Source organism: Rattus norvegicus, chromosome 19, assembly GCF_021556685.1.
Source record: "Rattus norvegicus strain SHRSP/BbbUtx chromosome 19, alternate assembly SHRSP_T2T, whole genome shotgun sequence".
Classification (NCBI taxonomy): domain Eukaryota; kingdom Metazoa; phylum Chordata; class Mammalia; order Rodentia; family Muridae; genus Rattus; species Rattus norvegicus.
Window position 1 is genome coordinate 20190801 of NC_141552.1, and position 20061 is coordinate 20210861.

A 20061-nucleotide genomic window follows, 5' to 3' on the forward strand; every position below is an offset into this window, starting at 1 on the left:
TCTCATGGTGCCTCTTCCGTCCGTTCTGGATGAGGTTTGTTAAAATTCCAATATTGCAAAAAGCTTTATATAGGGCCCAGCACATTAAGGGTCACTATGCACTGTTCTATCTAAAATGGCCTAATCAGAACTGACTCCCATATAACACTTCCTGCAGTCCTCATATGAGAAGCTTGAGCTTTTTGTTTTGACTTTTTCTTTTCTCTTTCTTAATTATTTTTTGCTATATAAGTTGAGAGAAAGATAGTTAGGGCCATGAATTTGCCCCCAAAATTTGAACTAAGGAGGAGATCAATCAGTGTTAGTGTGTGCATTCTATAAAGTATTCATTTTTTACTATGTTAGATGCTTTCGTGTTTGGTGGGGTGGCCATTTCCCAGTGTACAGGTGCAGGGACCTTGCTCTATCCACTTAATCATGTTTATAGCCTCATTTTAGACGTTTATGTGCACCCCCTATATCTCTTGACTATTTTATTTTTCTGATATAAGCTCATGGTATATCTTACTCAGGCCTGTGAGCAGTGCTCCTTTGGCGACATTGGTGCAGAGACAAGAACCCCACAAGCAGCATGAGCCCTATCTCTTTTTCTCAACTTATATAGCAAAACATAAGAAAGAAAAAGAAAAAGTCAGTCAAAAATCTCAAGCTTCTCATATGAAGATTGTAGGAAGTGTTATATGGCAGTCAGTTCTGATTAGCATGAGGTTCCCTTCACTGGTGTCTCCAATATTGCAGTTTCCTCTGCCAACTGGTCTCCACACTTTTCCTAGCACCTTAAAGACGACAACTCTTTCTCCTAAGGAATTTTCTGGCAATTGTCGATTGCTAAGCACATGACTTCATGAGTGTTCCCCTAACACACACGCATGTTGTACCCTACCATGCAGACTATTTCTTGATGTGATATAAAGCACCTGTACATAATGAGACAGGAGAACTTTTGACTGCATATTCAAGCTGGTGTGAAATCTCAGGAAGTTTTAATGGCTAACATTGGTGAATGAGGACAATTTGAGTTATGATGAGACATTTTTGTGCAAGATATGGAAGGAAAAATTCATTTAGATGCATAGGGATTACTAAGGTTTTTTATAATCAAGCCTTGAGGAAAATTTGGCTTTGGAAGCATGAGATGCTCAGTGACTCTGCCCCAGGAAAGTCTCCTGGAAAGGGCACCTCTGCTTATGCTCAGTACAGGGAGAACATTAGCAGGGAGACAAAGTCTGCTCCCCATGACATCAGCTGTCCCTTCTTGGACATTCTATTGTCTCCTAGAGAGTTCTTGGCATCCTCTGTGATGTCACCAGTGTTGTAGTGACAACCAGGGCCCTAGTTTCTCTCAGTCTGAGTCTGGCGGTTACAAGCTAAGACATGTTTTCCCGTCTTCGCAAGCGTTTTGGGAGGGGGAACGTCGATTATGGAGAGACTAGAGTGAAGGAGTTTGGCCTTTCGTCTCAAAGTACAAAGACAGCACTTTTGGGGAATGTCGAGTAAGCTCTGAGCAGTATATATTGAGCTTCCTGTCAGGGGGGCTGGAGGCTTACGCTGACCATTCTAGCAATGGGCCACAACAACTGGAGCATCTGAAAAGGAATTGAATTTCCACGAATATCACAATTCCTTAAAGTCAAGATTTCAGAACATTAGATTCTCCATCCCCACTGGGAGGATATGGTAAGGCAAATGCTATTATACTGTGAACTTCTGGTCTTTACTTTTACAGTGCATTTGTTATGTTACATTGATATAAAAACACCATCAGGAGTCATGGAGGGTCCACCTTTTCTGAGTTTAGACAGGGCAGCAATGTACTTCACTATCATTGCTTCTTTAAATACAGTGTATATCTGACAGTAGGAAAAGGGGGAGAATTGTGCTCCAGGCAATAACCTTATGTTTTTAGACCTTCTCTGATTTCTTCTAACTAGCAAAATTTTTGATCACACTGTGATCTTCATGAATGTATTATTTAACGAAAAACTATTGTGTGGTATAGCATCGCCAGGGCACAGACATTTAATGCAAGAGCTCTTTGTTTTCTGTGAACATGGACTTTATTACTGTTTAGCTCACCTACCTCACACCTTTACTGCAAAGCTAAAGGGCACTTAGGTCTAGAGCAGATCAAGGCACAACTTGATAGGAAATGAAGATAAGTAGGGCAATGGAAAGTCTTTCAGTTGTAGGATTTTTAAGAAAGTGTGCAGAGAGAGCTACAATGCTCTTCTTCTGGGGGAACAGTGAATTAGGAAGGACAGTTGGGAGCTTTACTTAAATACAGCATCTGACTCCTGAGACTTTATTGGTAAATTAATGTCTGGAATTTTGTGTTGTAAAACAATACATTGCCTTTGCAGCTTTTGGCAAGGGCCATCGACAGAGAGATCACACCAGCTGGGGACAATCTGAAAAGAAATCAGGTTTTCTTAAGTCACCTGAGAAGTCCTCAAGGAGAGAGGAATGAATGGGTAGCACCATAATAGAAGGCCTTAGGATCTCAGATAGTGCTACTCTAGATGCCTTGAAAATAGAAGCAGAAAATGAAAAACTAAATGACTTCACAGGAATTAGCTCAATTCTGATTATGATTATTTCATATTGCTATTTTATACTTCATTCATTTTTTAAAAGTTTTAAAATAAGAGTCTTCGGTTTTAATTTGAGGCTGTCTTAGAATCATGAAATGCTTACACTCTGGGCAACTAAACTCCAGGAAATCTTCTCCAGTCATACAGCTGGGTCATATGTGAGGCAACAACTGTTTAAAAGGGAGAGCTGGTTGCTTTCTCCTGGAAGAAGCACTTGGGGGTTGACTGTCACTTCTGAGCCTTCTGTTCTGAGTCACTTCGCAGAAGGGGCACTTTGCTCTAACTCCTCCATGGGACCCATCCAGCACTGGGGCTGGAGGCTCCTATGGTGTTGCAGCTCTGAGCTGGGAGGGGTAGCTCTCACCCTGACTTGAAGAAGCCTGTTTTCACAGCTGATCTAGATCTGAGGAACAGGTGCTTTTAAAGAAGCATGTGAAAGTATCTCCTGCAGGAGAGCTCACTATGCAAGGAAAGTCACACAGGACAGGGAAAAGTGGCTTCCCAACTTCCACGGGGCGAGCAAACCAGGGAGGGCACAGGATGGTTGAGGAGTTTATGAAAGGCCTGAATCTCCCTGAAAGTCTTCCAGCAACCCTACATCCCACCACTATCCCAGGCTCACAGGTGAGGATCAGCCAAGCCTGCCACCTACGGGGGTCCCTGCAAAGTAAACCTGGAGTGGTGAACTGGGGAAAACACTTCAGGGGAGGGGGAGACACCAGTCCCCAGGGCCAAGCGTGGCATCTGTTCATTTGGCTCTGGCTTCTAGGTGTTGCCTAGTGCAGGGCTTGGTGAGCCCAGATCTCAAAAGTCTTTGGCCAAAGAAGTGAGAGCCCACAGGGCAATGCAAACCACGGCAGGGCAGGGCAGAGCAAAGCCGCACTCCAGCAGACAGTGTATAAGCTATGGGCTCGAGGGACTGGCAGGAGCAGGGCTAACCCTTGCTCTTTGGGCAGGGCAGGGCGGGGCGGGGCAGGGCAGGGCAGGGCAGGGCAGGGCAGGGCAGGGCAGGGCAGGGCAGGGCAGGGTGTTCCGCACTCCAGCAGACAGTGTATAAGCTATGGGCATGCGGGACTGGCTCATTATAAGGCAGGGGAGTAACACACTCCTTCTAAACAAAGAATGACTGTACTAATAATCTAACCTTAATATTTTGAATTTCTTGTCCCATATAAAGAACTGCCTCTTCTAGAGCATTCGCCCTGTCTTCAAACCCTCCATGTATCTTTCCTTGAATCAGTAAAGCAATACTAACATTCTTAGATAACTTAGATGAGCAGTGTGGACCTCTCTAACCAAAGAAGTAGTAGATAAGGCAAAAGGAGACATTACACCAATCAGAGCAGTAAGACCCAGAATTAAGGCAACCACAAAACGCCTACCTCTACGAAGTACAGAGGAGGCATGATGAATGGCCTCTATGCCAGGATCAAAAAACCATGTCCCATTAACATAGACAGGCAAAAGTACATAAGGAGGTTGTCATACTATGACAAAAACATTTTTCCTTGTAACAGTAAGACAATTAGATAATTGACAATTTATGCAAGTAACATGATAAACACCATGACCATCCTGACAAGGGAAAAACCACCATGCTCTTCAGAGGAAAGAAAGGAGAAAGGAGCAGCCACACAGGCTAAAACGGAAGCAGAAACTCTCTTAACCTCAGAACGAGGTCTAATAAGGGTTACTTTATGAGGAGCAGCCAAAAGACGCTGTAGATCAGGCTGAACAGGAAGCAAGTGGGAATTAAAAATTGGGGGAAAGGTAGGGGAAGCCCATCCAGGGGCAAACCAGGCATTAGCAGGGGAGGTCGGTAAGGAAGCATCTCCTTTGGTAAACCTATACTGTTTCAATTGCATAGATAATCATGTTCTGGACTACTAACAGACCAATCTAAACGTTTAAAAGTTTGAGCTGTAGGGCTAAAGGGAGTAAAGTACGCAGCTTTGGAGAGAAAACCACAAGACCACCATTTAGGGTAGCCATTAATAGCAATATTCTCCCAAACAGAGATCAGCTCCTTGCCATTCTGACAAGCAAACAAAAGGGAAGGCAAAGGACCTGAAGAAGATGGAGGAGAATAATGAAAGCCTCCTTTAAAAGGTAAACATAATTTTAGAAACTGAATGTCTCGCTGACTGGTGGAATCGTCACTACAAGCATATTTTCGAGGAGTTGGAGACTCTGAAATTAACTCTCTCTCCTCTAAAGAGAAACACCCTTTAATGTCATTTTTAACAGTAAAGCATGTGGGAAGGGAGTCAGCGATTCCAGAATAGTTGTAGCAAGTCAAAGTTCGTTCTTTGAAATAAGAACTACTTTCTCCTCACCTTGACAAGGCCAAATTCCCAAGGGGCCACATGAAACAAGGGAGGATCAGGTAAATAAGCCCAGTAGGAGTCTTGGGCAGCAGCATAGAGATAAATAATTACCTGGGTGAAGAGAAGTGAAAGCATAGCAGGAGAAGATTGGAGGGAGTAACTGGGAGGCGGAGAGGAAGCACGCTATCTCTTGCAGCAGAGACCAATTCTTGAAGCTGATCCCAAGTTGGCAACAGCGTGGTAGATGAGCCACCATGCAGCTGAAGCCTGGTGAAAGCAGAAGTGAGGCGCTGCTCAGAGCTGTCTGGCGTCATCAGGAATGAGGCACGCTCCGCTCTCATCTTTCGTTGTTGAGGGGAGACTTTCTGCTTTTCTGCCCTGGGATTGTATGATGTGATGAGGCGGTCCGGAATCCAGACTGGTGACTCCGCATCCTGTGGAAAGACACATGCATGCCCCCTTGCGGAGGAGAGAAGAACATCTGGTCCCTTCCACGTAGATGAAACAGCTTTCTGCAAATCTAAGGGAAGGTGATGTTCCCTAGGATCGCAATGGTGCTGTTGCAGATCTACCTTGAGAATCTTTTTTTCCTTTTTCTTCCATCTAAATTAAATTGGGTATTTCTTATTTACATTTCAAAGGTTATTCCCATTCTCATTTCCAGGCCAACATTCCCCTAACCCCTGCCCCTACCCTTCTATATGGGTGTTCCCCTCCCCACCCTCCCCCCATTACCGCCCTCCCCTGAGGAATCCAGTTCACTGGCGCTCCAACCTTGACAGGACCAAGGGCTTCCCTTCCACTGGTGCTCTTACTAGGCTATTCATTGCTACCTATGCGGTTGGAGCCCAGGGTCAGTCCATGTATAGTCTTTGGGTAGTGGCTTAGTCCCTGGAAGCTCTTCATATGGGGTCTCAAGCCCCTCCAGCTCTTTCGGTCCTTTCTCTGATTCCTTCAAACGGGGTCCCATTCTCAGGTCAGTGGTTTGCTGCTGGCATTCGCCTGTGTATTTGCTGTATTCTGGCTGTGTCTCTCAGGAGAGATGTACATCTGGTTATTCAAATAATTACTTACAAAAAGAGCATGATAATAAGTGAGTGGGGTGACATATTTTAATTCTCCTCCCTGTACCTTAGCCATTAGTGTCTTTAATATTTGGTTAGATCTCTCAATAATTGCCTGCCCTTGAGGATCATATGGAATGCCTGTAGTGTGTCTAATAACAAATTTAATACAAAAGTTTGCAAAGGCTTTAGATTGATAAGCAGGACCATTATCAGTTTTCAGATGCAGCAGGATGGCAAGAAATGCAAAAGAAGCAAACAAATGCTGCTGTACATCCTTGAATGCTTCTCCCGTCCTGGCTGTGGCCAAAATAACTCCAGAAAGGTATCAACAGTCACTTGAACAAAGGAAAAATTTCCAAAACATGAAACATGAATTACATCCATCTGCCGTAGGATTCCAGGCTTGAGTCCTTGAGGGTTAACTCCAGGCAGAGAAGCTGGAAGTGTTGTAGGCAAGCAGAACAATGTTTTACAATCTGACGAGCTGCCTCTCTAGTCAAAGAAAATTGATATCTCAGTGCCTGAGCATTTTGGTGGTGAATACCACGGGTGGCGATTGCTCTACTAACATCGTCTAAAAGCAAACCCTGACTCAATAAATTTTCATATGAGTTTCCTGTGACTAAAGGTCCAGGAAGACTATTGTGAGCCCGAGTATGTCCCACAAAATAAGGAATCAAGCGTTGACGCACCAATTGTTATAATTTTTGTAATAAGGTATTAATTGTTGTTTTGTCTGTGTTGATCACAGCTATCTCAATAACAGGGAAGAGTCTATCACATTTTGAGAGTCAGGATAGAGGTTAAAATGAATCGAGGAATAATGAGAAAAAACTTCAATAACTGCATATAACTCTGTCTTTTGAGCTGAGGTAAAGGAGGTCCTGGTGTCAGTTTCAGAAACAATAACGAATGGCTTTTCCATTTGAAGAACCATTGGTAAAGAATATTTTTCCTTGATCTAAAGGCTCCATAGAGAAGGCAGAAGGAAATATAACTTGTTGTCAATTCAGAAAATGTAACAGAGGATTTTTTGGAAGATGATATAACACTTGCCCCTTAAAGGAGACAAAAGCTAATGCAAAGGAACCAGAAAAATTTAGCAACCACTCAACCTGAGTGTTGGTGCAGGGTATTCTAATCAATTCGAAATCTTTACCCAATATCCCCTAATCCTTCTCTACCCTCCATAATGAGCTGAGCTACTAAATCATAATAAGGAATCAAAACGTGGGGAGGGAGCAGGCAAATGGATCCATTCTAAAGGTCCTTGTTCTTGCCAGATAACCCCGGTGGGTGTTAGGGAAGTATGCAGGATAACACATTCACAGGCCTCATATAAATCAATTCTGACAGTGAGTTGTGCCTGGATGGCCTCCTCAAACACCTGCAGAGCCTTTTGTCCCTCTTGAGTTAACACTCAGAGAGATTTGGGACAATGATCTCTCTTTAAAATATCAAAAAGTGGCTTTAATTGGCCAATGGAAAATTTTACATAAGGTCTAATCCAGTTGATTTCTCCTAGCAGTTTTTGGAAATCATTTAAGGTTTTCAACTTATCCATCCTAAATCTTAAGACTGCATGTGAAATAGGATCAGAATAAAGAATTCTCCCCAAATAATTGTATGGGGGATCCTTTTGAAAATTTTCAGGAGCCACTATTAACCCATACTTACGCACACTTTGTATAAGGTTATCCAAAGCTTGATTCAGCAAAGTCAGGGAAGAATGAGCAATCAAAATATCATCCATAGAATGAAAAATCAACAACTCAGGAAACTGTTGACGAGTGGGAGACAAAGCCATATCCACAAATGTTTGACACAAAGTGGGACTATTTTTCATTCCCTGTGGGAGCACTTTCCATTGAAACCTCTGGTAAGGCCTTTGTAAATTTGTTGAGGGTAAACTAAAGGCAAAGGCTTCCTGTCATCTGGATGCAAAGGGATAGTAAAGAAACATCTTGCAATCTATAACACACGCAGAGCATCCTTCGGGAATCTCTGTGGGAGAGGGCAGTCCTGGTTGCAGAGCCCCTTAGCCTCCATGGCTGCATTCCCCTTCCTTACATCTTGTAACAATCTCCATTTGCCAGATTTTTTCTTAATCACAAAGATAGGTGTATTCCAAGGCCTGGTGGAGGGTTAAATATGACCGTTATCCAGTTGTTCTTGTACAAGGTGAGTAGCTGCCTGGATCTTTTCTTGACAAAGGGACCACAGATCCACCTAGACACTTTGATCAGTGGCCCAGACTGTCTTATCCCCAGTTAAGTCAATTACCCCAGAGATACTTTTCCACCTAAAAGAAGTCTAACCTCATCCTCATAATTAGCTTTAAATAAGAGAAATTGTCCCTCTGTGAGACAGGACCTGGCCAGGATAAATCAGTCTGCAGGAGTGAGCCAAATAAATGCCTACCAGATTTTCCACAAGGGAGAGGACATAAGGTGAAGTAGGGCCATATTTAGAAGTATTTTCTTTTCATTCCTTAACAAGTTTAAAGGAGATGAGTTCCCATTTCTGGATCTCCATGCTTACTGTTAGAAATAGCATCAAATGTTCTCCTTGTTCCCTGGCCTTCTACACTGCTTGCAGAATACGGGACTGAGGGGGGCTTCTTTTCTTACTCCTTTTCTTAGGCGTAAGAGGGCCCAGTCAGGATTACGATATTTAGCTGCCTCATCCTCTCTCAGATTCATCTCCAGGATCTAAATGCTCTCCCTCCTCGTCCTCCTCAGGGTCTGAGGAAGTCTCTAGTAAATCTACAATACACTGTGAAGGCGGTGGTTTTGATGACTTAGCAGTTTGTTTCTTATCGGTTTGTTTGGACAGTAGAGGCACTCCTTCCTTCACAGCACTGTTTGTACTACAAACAGACCCTGCTGATGAGCTGGGCAGGTCTGTTATCTCAGCCTGGGAAAGTGCCTGTTTCACCACAAACCAGAACATAAGCGCTTTCTCTGGAACCTGTCCTTCGTCTTTCTCATCCTTATGTTCCAGAATCCAGGTTTTTATATCCTTTCCTATGCTTTCCCATGCTGCCTCATCCAAGGTCCCTTTATCAGGTAACCAAAAGCTCACAGAACAAATGAAGAGAAGACAATCAGAGAGCTACTGTTTTTCAAAGTGAATTCTCTTTTTAAGCAATACCTTATGAAGAATCTTTTCATACATAGATCCCTCACTGGATTCAGTTTGCCCATAATAAAACTATAAAACTATCACACTATCACTTCATACCTATTCTTTCTCAGCACTCCTCTTTGGCCGAGGGGACCGTGGCTCTCACATATGGTCCTTTCCAGATCGAAAACATCAGGAAAGGGGTTTGGGGCTTACACAATTCTTCCAATTCTGAGTCCCACGAGTTGTGTGCAACTTACTGCCGGGGTCTAGCCTTGACACAGGATCCGGGTTCTCAACTGAAGGCAGGGATATCTGGAAGGTGCTTAATAAATATACAGACTACTCTGTGGGTACAAACTGACAGGCAATTTCAAGGCTTGAACTCTCTCTCTCTCTCTCTCTCTCTCTCTCTCTCTCTCTCTTTCTCTCTCTCTCTCAGCTTGGGGCTGCACAGACTGCATTCTCTTGTGCACTCTGCTTTTTCTATTGTGGTTTTCTTTTCTCGAACTCCCACACTCATGTACACCTTTGTTTTATTACCCTTTCATTCTCACACACACTCTTCATACACACCTCACACATATTTCACACACACCACATGCACTCTCCTTTCACTCACACACACAATCTTCATACACTCCTCACATTCTCTCTTCTCATCCTCTCCAGCCTTTCTCTTGCTTCAGTCTTTTATTAATAATCCAAAAGTAGGTAGAAAAAAGACATTGTATAATCATTGCCAAATCAAATTCAAAAGAATAACCACATCCCACAAAGAAATAAGAATTACAATTGTTGGCCAAAGTTTCAAGCTTCCCCTATTCCCAGGCCTGTGGCCAAAATAATAATAATTGTAAACTTATTATTATTTAAACTTTAACTTTTAACTTATTATACTTCAGAGCTCAAAGCTCTGAGGTCAGCTACTTGCATTTTCCTGGGAAGCTCTAATGATAAATGACATAAGCAAAGATGCCAGGCAGTGACCAGAAAGTATCAAGTTAACCCTTAACTCAGTGGTTCCGCTAGCTTTCTCTTCCTTGCACACAAAGACTCTTGTATGAGTCCCCGTATTCTGACTAGTATATAATTTTATATATTCTATACTTTCTTATCCAGGAACCACTCTCAAATGTTATATAAAACTTAATTCCTAATGCAATAACTTTTTCCTTTCTTAGGGTCCTAATGCTGGCTCTAATTCATTTTCTGATAATTACTTTAAAGTTTCTTTGCAAGTCAAGCATTAATCTGGAATCTATTGTGCAGTTATTACATTGTTTCCAAAACAAGAACACATAGCATGCACCTGGGCCATCGGGGCTGTGCTGTGCTGTGCTCCTATGTCTCAATTTCCAATTGTTTAAGAATCATAACATCAAGCAACATCTAGTTTCACAGAATTCACCAGAGCAGAAGGAGAAGGAAGTAGGAAAGTCAGATATAATAGAATAATTGTGCACACCAAGGTCATCTGAAAGGCAGCCACACAGAAATGAAATCTATACAGCCATTGTCCAGGGCTAAGGGTAGGAGAAATGGGAACAACCAGTCTTTACAAAGAGCTGCTGTGGGCTACTGAGATGTCTCCATCCTGGCCTGCTGCTGGGAGTCCCTGTCATCTATGTTGTCCCCAGCAATTATTGACCCTATGCACCACATATTGAGTAATATACAGAAAAATTGCTGCAGAAAATTGACAACATTCACAATTGAATACAGAAGTCATCCTAATGGAGAACCATGTGCTTCAGCTTTTCTTGCAATACAGCATCGATATTTACCCCAGAGATTATGACCTTCAATGTCATGCTGGGAAACAGGTTTTGACAGATGCTCTTGTCCTTGACCAGAAGTATGCTGTGTTTTTATTGATGTAGATTAGACTTAGTTTTATCATTTATGTCAATGGGTCTTTTTTTCTACAGTCTGTCTGTGGCCTGTCCTGGGTGAATTTCCCTCATAGTCCAAAGGAAGGAATCCCATTCCCCGTTGTATATTATTGTTAGGGACCACGTGGTTCCTCTGAGAGAACAGCCGATGCTCTACCCTGTGAGTCATCACCACAGCTCCTGCAGGTGGCTTTTGTTATTCCACATGAGGTGCTGTGTTAGGTGGACAGGATCACATACAATTAAATAGAGAGATCTCAGGAGATGTGTGTTCACAGGGAACTTACTGAGCTGTGCGTGCTCAATGTGTTAGGTTGTCAGGCATCCCTACAGGGCTCTGGTGTTCCCACTGCTCAGTGTGGGTCAGGATCATCCTCCAGCATCTTACTTATTTTTATGTCTTTCTAGTTTTCTCCTAAGGCTTTCATCTTATCAATACACTTTCCCAGTGAGACTTCATAACTAGCCATTATGGTTAACAAGAATAAAGAGGGTCATTAAGTGGCTGCTAGCTGTGTTTGTGGGAAAGCTCCTGACAGAGAGTGCAAGCCTGCCAGGTGGTGTCGCTCATGGCAGGAGGGACTAGCAGAACTGCTGTGGTCTGGGAGCACATGGGCTAGGGGCTGGAGCCAGGCTGCCTGGTGCCCCTCTGTGGCCATTTGACCTGGGTCCCAGTGTGAGCCCAGGGTGCTCTTAGTCCAGTTGTGCTTGCTCTACTTGTCCAGTGGCCTTGTGGCATTGCTGAGCACAGCCTTCAACCTGGACACCGTGAGGAAAATGATATCCGGAAATCAGGGGATCCCTGGAGTCTCTTTGGCTTCTTGCTAGCCAAGCACTGGCAGTTGAGGCTGGAGGACAAGGGTCTGTGAGTTCCCCAACTTTTCCCATCCCACCTTGGTTACTTGCCGAACCAGAGAGAACAAGGGCACTCTCTACCACAGCACTTCTTCATGCCCATAGCCTATCAGTCTGCTGGCAGGGACTTGAATTTTTTCTGCCTGACTCTGCCTGACCCTGACCCTGACCCTGACCCTGACCTGTCCCCAGCCCTGGCCCCGGCCCCGGCCCCTGACCCTGACATCTCCTACTTCTTCAGCCCAAGACATTTGAGATCTGGAGTAGCCATTCCCTGCACCGGCCCTGCCATTAGAGTCTAAAGGCAGTGAGGACAGGCCCAGCTGACACTTATGTCTCCCCATCCCCAGATGTGTTTTGCACAGTTCTACCCTCACTGCTTAGTTTGAGGGACCCCAGTAGGTGGCAGTCTTTGCTGAGCCTCAGGTGTGCCCCTGGGGCAGTAGGGGGACTTATGATTGAGGGAGGACATTCAGGGAGATGCAGGCCTTTCTCAAACTCTCTGATCATCCATCCAATACCCTCCCTGGTTCTTGCCCAGTGGAAGTTGGGAAGCCACTTTTCCCTGTTCTGTGTGACTTTCCCTGCATTGTGAGCTCCCCTGCAGGAGATACTTTCACATGCTTCTTTAAAAGCACCTGTTCCTCAGATCCAGATCAGCTGTGAAAACAGGCTTCTTCAAGATAGTGTGAGCTACCCCACCCAGCTCAGAGCTGCAACACCATAGGATCCTCCAGCCCCAGTGCTGTGTGAGTCCCATGGAGAAGTCAGAGCAAAGTGCCCCTTCTGAGAAGTGACTTAGAACAGAAGGTTCAGAAGTGACAGTCAACCCCCAAGTGCTTCTTCCAGGAGAAAGCAACCAGCTCTCCCTTTTAAACAGTGTTGGCTCCCACATGACCTAGTTCTGTCATTGGAGAAGATTTTCTGCAGCTTAATTGCCCAGTCAGAGTAGGACTACATCCTTGATCCATGCTCATTTCCACAACAAAAAGTCCTCCTCCACAACCCAGGCCTTGAGGTGAACCCAGGTCTTTCCAGGACCAACAGACCTGAGAGAACAGAGGGCAGTCCAGGGGAGAGAAGAGACCAGAATGATTTTAAGCTGGAGAAAACTCCCATACTAGTCATTTAACAACTTTTGTCCAGACCGTGGACTGCAGAATCTTAAGATAACATTTTTCTGATATCAGCTGATAAGTGAAGCTGAAGTCCAACCTGGGTGGGATCATCCCAGGAAGGGAGGGGATCTGACTCTGCAGGCCTGGCCAGCCTCTGTGGTCTCCTGAAAATAATTGTTGGTCAGCTGTTAATCTGAAGTGAGAGTAGGTTTTTGCCAATGCAAACAGATGAGATTACAAGTTTCACACATTATGTTAAAGACACACATTTACACTCGGGGATTTGAACTTACTTCTGTAGAAGTGACGGTAGGCCAACAGAGGGAAAGCATTCTTGCCTTTAGCATTCTGTCTGTATCAGAGACTACAGGGACTGGCTTCCTGGACAGATATGTCCAAGGAGACAGATATTGTAATGGGGGGGGGTGAGGTAAGAAATATCCTGGGGACAGTGATTTCAGATTGTGCCTTTAGCCAGGAATGTCTGTGTCATTAAGGCAAGCAGCCTTGGGCCTGCTAAAACTTGTCACTACTACAGGGCATCTGGTCCAGGTCCTTCTGAGATGAAGGCCTCTCTTTATAAAAGAAAAAGAAAAAGTTTATTGAGTAATGTTGCTCAACCTGTGTGTCGTGACCCCTTCTAGGAGAGTGTATGTCAGATACCTTGCATATCAGATACTTAGCATGCTATGACATATAAGAGTAGCAATATTAGTTATGAAGTAGCAATGGAATGATTTTATGGAGGGGATCATCACAGTATGAAGAGCTGTATTAAAGGGTTGCAGCAGTAGGACTGTTGAGAACCACTGCCATAGAAGCTGACACATGGGAGCAGACTCCTCATGTGAGTAGAGACCTATGGCAAGGGATACTGTGTCCTACCTTAGGAACCAGAGGCAGAATCTACCCCAGGAGTCTGTGGGTCACCTTGTCTTAAATTCTCCCAGGGTCAAGAATAGCATTGATCATCTCAGCAGAGTCAGCTTGCACAGCCACATCAGGCCCATGGCTTCCCTTTACAGAGAAGGATGTGGGTCTAAGTGACAGACAGTGAGACTGAGGGGACCCTGATAACCATTTGCTTTGAGCTGTGGTTTCTTCACCTGTAAAATGGACGTGTTTCTGCTGAATTGTGTTTTTGTGGAGATTAACAGAACATACAACCTGCTCAGTGTCTGCCTGGCATGGACCCTGCTGGTTAAATGGAAGCTCTCGATGGTGATGAAGTTAAAAGTAGAATTTCTAGCCAGATAGTGTTAGTTGCGGGGCGCCATACAAGTGTTCTAAGCATTTTCTGATTCTAAGACCGCCTCACCTTACAACCTAAGGCTCTTGATTTAAATTTAAAAAAAAAGAATAAATATAAAATACCAATATGAAAAAATCATAATCAGAAATGAGCTAATTCCTGTGAAGTCATTTAGCTTTACATTTTCTGCTTCTATTTCCAAGGCATCTAGAGTAGCACTATCCGAGATCCTAAAGCCTTCTATTATGGTGCTACCCATTCATTCCTCTCTCCTTGAGGACTTCTCAGGTGACTTAAGAAAACCTGACTTCTTTTCAGATTGTCCCCAGCTGGTGTGATCTCTCTGTCCATGGCCCTTGCCAAAAGCTGCAGAGCCAATGTGTTGTTTTACAACACAAAATTCCAGACATTAATTTTTACCAATGAAGTTTCAGGAGCCAGATACAGAAGTCAACTCCCAACTGTCCTTCCTAATTCACTGACCTCCCAGAAGAGCATTCTTCTTCCCTCTGCACACTTTCTAAAAATCCTTCAACTCAAAGACTTTCCATTGGTTTAGTTATCTTCATTTCCTTTCAAGTCCTTCCTTGACCATCTCTGAACCTAAGTGCAGTTTTAACTTTGCAATAAAGGTGTGTGGTAGGTTAGCCTTACCAAAGTAAAGTCCATGTTTACATCAAACAACCAACCCTCGTGTTATATGTCTGTGCCATGGCGATGCTATACCACACAATAGTTTATCAGTAAATAATACATTCTTGGAGATCACAGTGTGATCAAATATTTTGTAACATAATTAGTAATTTTCGGTCTATTATATAAATTAAGTTCTTTGACGAGGATTCTGTTGATATTTGTCATATCTGAGTGCATCATCATAGGAAACCCAAGGAACATCAATCCTGGGCTTTTGAAACTGTTGCACATGGCCAACTGGGAACCAAAACCACCCAGGAGACTACTGATACTTAACACACATAAATTAACCTACCTATTTTCATATAGTTTATGTCAAGAAGTCACCATTCCTGACCATGTCTCATTATCCAACCTGCTACTAAATGGAAGAGTTGGCATCAAGGAGGTCACCCCACAAAACACAAAACACCCATCTCAGATAAACATGTATGGTTTATTGAATCCAAAACATCCATGAATTTCAGGACACAATTAAAAGTCCAAATCTAAGGATAATAGATATAGAACAGAATTAAGATTTCCAGTTCATAGGTCCAGTAAACATCTTCAATAAATTATAGCAGAAAACTTCCATAAGGTAAGGAAGAAAATGCCATAACTGTACAAGAGGCCTACAGAAGGCTAAATGAACTGTACCAGAAAAAACTCTGCCATTCACATAATAATTAAAAAACTAAATACACAGATCAAAGAAAGAACTTTAAAAGGGGTAGGGTATAAATAACCAGTAATAAATAAATTCAGACCTATCTGAATTACACCAGACTTCTCAACAGAGACTCCAAAAGCCAGAAAAATTTGGGCAGATGTAATGCAGACCCAGACTCCTATACCCAGCATAATTCTCAATCACCATAAATAGAGAAACCAAGATATTTCACAACAAAACCAAATTTAAACAATATTTTTCTTTAAGAGAGCACAACAGAGGATAATATGAGGAAAACCCCAAGAAAATGAGCTAAACTATACACAAGAAAAACCAAGAAATTAATCAACTCAATAATTTAAAAAAAGGGAAGCAAACAAACATGATTTCACCTATAACCAGAAAAAGAGGAGAAAGCAGCAACCATTTGTCTTTAATATCTAACCAGATCCTCTGTCACCAGTCCCACAGCTCCTAGGGACCAAACTGCCAGCCAAAGTATATGCAAGGATGGGTCTATGGTTCTAGGTAACTGTGTAGAAGAGGACTGACTTAAGTGGCATCATGGGGTGGGAGGCCATTGACTACCCTGAGGCCTGTTGCCCACCAAAATGAGGTCCTAGAGGTGTGAGGTGGGAATGGATATGTGTGGGTGGGGGAGCACTGTCACATAGGCAAAGCTGAGCAGAAATGGGATGTAAGATATGATGAGGGGAGTGTGGAAAGTGGGACAACATTTGAAATATACATAAATAAAAAAACAAATGATTAAAAAATAGCCAAAAATAAAATAAAGTAATAGGTAAAAGAAAAATTAAAACAAAACAAAGCAAAAGAATTCCTTGTGGTGGATTGGCCTACTTCTGCTTGTATTTTACTGCTAATTTGGAGAACTCAAAACTGGTTAATCCAAAAAAAACCTGACCCTGCCCCCAGTTAACTGTGTTTATAAAGAAGCCACCAGCCAACAGCTGCACAGCAGAGAGATGGGGGAGGTGAGCTTTGAGGGCTTTGCTAGAGAGGATCATGAGGAGGGAAGAAGGAGGAAGAAGCTGCCAGAGAATAAAGGAAGAACATGTGTGATGGAGAGGAGAGAGGAAGAGGACAGCAGCCATGGTTAAGGGAGAGGAGAGCCTGGTCCTGAGGGCTGTCCAAGGGGAACAAAGAGCAGTCAAGATGCTACACAGTCAGTAAGAGTTGAGCGTTATTGTTTGGAAAGTAGATCTGATACCATGGAGGGCAGGCAGCTGCCCAGCTACTGTGCTGATTAAGGCATATGATGAATAAATTTACAAAATATGTATAACCAGTAAGGAGCTCTATAGAGGATCCTAAAAGGAATACTTTAGTTTGAAGAGAAGGATAAAATACCAGAGGAAACAGGAAATAATTTAACAAAACTAGAACAGTCAATCAAAAGAAGCCAATAAAACCCACAAAAATTAACAAAATTAAATACATAGGTTTAAATAATATTTGCATGTCACTAAACTCAATTCCCCAGTGAACAGACATTATTTAGCCAGAAACAGGATCACCATCATGAGAGATGTAGAGGATATACTAGGGAAACAGACCTAAGACACAGGTCCCTATAGCAATTCTATGCAGTTTCTCTATCCAGCTGACAGAATAGATTTCAAACCAATCCTGTCCAGAAGATGTAAGGACATTCATTTCATACTTTGCAATTACCAAAAGATACTACAATCTAAATATATGCATATTAAACACAGCAGTCACAAATTTAAATATATAATTACCAGATAGATCTGAAATTACCCATTAGCTATAATAGTGGTTGTGATTGTTTTTAATAGCCTATTCTGACCACTTGGCAGATCACATGCAAATAAACAAAAGAGGAGGAGCAGAATTCAGTGACATCATCAGTCAAATGGACCTAACAAACTACACTGAACTATACATATATTTTCTATCAGCCTGTGGATCTGTCTCCAAAATTGACCACGGATTAGGACACAGAACAGCCCTCAGGAAAGATAAGAAAGCTGAAGTAGTGTCACGCATTCTATCTAAGCACAAAGGAATCAAACTGGTATCACACAATAGAAAGTGCAGTCAGTACACACTCTCGTGGAAGGTCAGCAACACAAACAACACACTACTGAAAGGGCCAAGGGAGAACACATAAGGAAAAATTAAAATCCTAGAAATGAGTGACAATGAAAACACAACCACCTCAGATCTATGCGATACAACATAGTTTTAGGAATTATGTTGCAGTCAGCAAAGCCAGAGCAGTGGACCCATCTAATCCCTTTGTCATGCATCAGAAGTAGAGAATGTGGACTGTGCCCTGTTGGGTTAATGCCTTGAACTGGCTCACCACATTCCCAACTTCCCTTTGCAATGATAACATATTTTTGGCATTACACATTGGATATATGCAATTTGCCTTTTGATTTCATAGGGGAATAATTAAGGGACTTCCTGGAGGGTCGAAAAGCACTGTGGATAAACTGTGTAGAGACCGAAAGACTACAGGGGTTTTGGAAGCTGAGCTAATGTATTTTTATTATGATATGTTTAAGAACCTATGGGGAATTGGGAGTGGAATATGTTGATTTGAATGATAATGGCCCCCATAAACTCACATATATGAATGTTTCTTGCTGGTTAGTGGAAATATTCGGGAAGAATTATAAGATACGGATTTGTTGGAGGAGTGTATGGGATTGGGCTTTGAGGTTTCCAAATTCAACACCATCTATAGTTAACACTTTCTCTGTCTCCGACTTGCACATAAGATGTAAGCTCTCAGCCAGTTCTCTAGAAACATGGTGTCCTACCTGCTGCCGTGTACCCCAGCATAATATTCATAGACTCATGATCCTTGAAACTGTAAGCTGAAATAAACTCTTTCTTCTAAAAGTTCCCTTGCTCATGGTGTCTCTTCACAGCATAGAAAAGAAACTAAGATTGGAAGGAACAGTTAAGTGAAAAATTTCTCAGTAATATCCTGGAAAATAAAATTCAGACATTTACCAAAAGTGTCAGGTACCGTGATCAAGCTGGCTTGACTGCAGAGGTGCAAGAATGTTTCAACAAATACAAATGAATAAACAATTCACCACAGAAAACCAAGAACAGGAAACACATGATCACTGCAGTAGAGGCAGACAATCTCTTTGGCAAAATCCCACAGTGATTAATGCAAAATTCCTGGAAATCTGGGATATGGAGAAGACACACCTTAACATTATAAAGGCTATATGCAAGGCAAACAGCATCCTAACTGGAGGAAATCATAATGGATTTCCACTAAAATCAGGAATAAGTCACAGATGTTCATTCTTTTCATCTAATTCAACTAGTATGTGAAGTCTTATCCAAACAATATGACAAGAGAGAGATGGAAAGGCATGTCAATATGAAAGAAAGCAGTCAGAGCATTCTCATTTGCAGGCGATATGATCCATATATAAAGACCACTACGAAACCACTGGCAAACTCCTATGGCTCATGGACACATTCACTAAAATCACAGTAAAATCAATAGAACTCCTGTATACCAACAATAAATATGATGAAAGAAGCCATGAAAACAAACCCATTCAGAATAAAAATCTTGTAATATCTAAGGAAGTAAAGACTTGTTAAAATGAAATCATTAGGAAAAATAAAAAAACTGAAGAAACCAGAAAATGAAGAGACCTCTCATTTTCATGTATCAGTATGATTTATATTATTATATCGAATCCTACCAGAGTCATCTACAGGTTTAAATCCATCCCATTATAATCCCAATACAGATCTTCATGGGAATGAAAAAAAATCTCAGAACTCACATGAAAGCACAACTGAGCAGGGCAGTCAGACACTGCTAACTAATAAGACAGTAAAGCACTGCGGGAGGCATCACCTTTAATGATTTCACCTTCATTTTGGGGAATAGTAAAAAAGAAAAACCAGCATGTTAATATCATGAGATCAGACACAGTGCCTAATGGAATAAAATTGAAGAGCCTGATATTGGCCTATGTTCTTATCAGCATTTGGGTTTTGAGAAAAAGGGAAACAAACAAACAAAACAAAAAACTCATAACCCCCCCTCCCACCACCACACACAAGTGCAGTTTTCAACCTGTGGGTTGCAAGCCCTTCAGGGAACAACCACATATGAGACATACTTTATACATGCTATTTACATTACAATTCAAAACAGTAGCCACCTTACATTTATGACTTAGCAATGAAATAATTTGGTAGTTGGGGTTGGTTACCACAATGTGAAGAACTGTATTCCTTGAGTTGTTCTTGGTCATAGTATTTTTCTGCAGTAACAGAAATGTGACTGATATATAAACTGGTACCGAAGTGAGTGGAGATGTTTGTGAGGAATCTCTTGATTTTTTGGAGGAGGGTGGGAGACTTTGGATTGGGAAAACTGTTGAATTATTTAAGGAGATCTTAACAGTTCTTTTAGTTTGCCACATGGGAGACATAAGTATTGTGAGT

The 20061-nt window shown here is 42.3% G+C and overlaps 3 protein-coding genes across 3 annotated transcripts in view; 2 read left to right on the forward strand and 1 right to left on the reverse strand.

Annotated features, from left to right (window-relative positions):
- The window catches only part of LOC147999038 (uncharacterized), a 65540-nt gene extending 60194 nt beyond the window's left edge, over window positions 1-5346 (reverse strand). The window contains exon 1 of the mRNA XM_087596043.1: window positions 5030-5346. Within this exon, the coding sequence (XP_087452169.1) occupies window positions 5030-5259 (230 nt within the window). The 5' untranslated portion in view covers window positions 5260-5346. The remainder of the gene's footprint in view (window positions 1-5029) is intronic.
- LOC147999039 (disks large homolog 5-like) overlaps window positions 1-20061 on the forward strand; it is a 144176-nt gene that overhangs the window by 25337 nt on the left and 98778 nt on the right. The window lies entirely within an intron of this gene.
- The window catches only part of LOC147999041 (disks large homolog 5-like), a 31383-nt gene continuing 12671 nt past the window's right edge, over window positions 1350-20061 (forward strand). The window contains exon 1 of the mRNA XM_087595729.1: window positions 1350-1677. The gene's annotated coding sequence lies outside the window, so the exon portion shown is untranslated. The remainder of the gene's footprint in view (window positions 1678-20061) is intronic.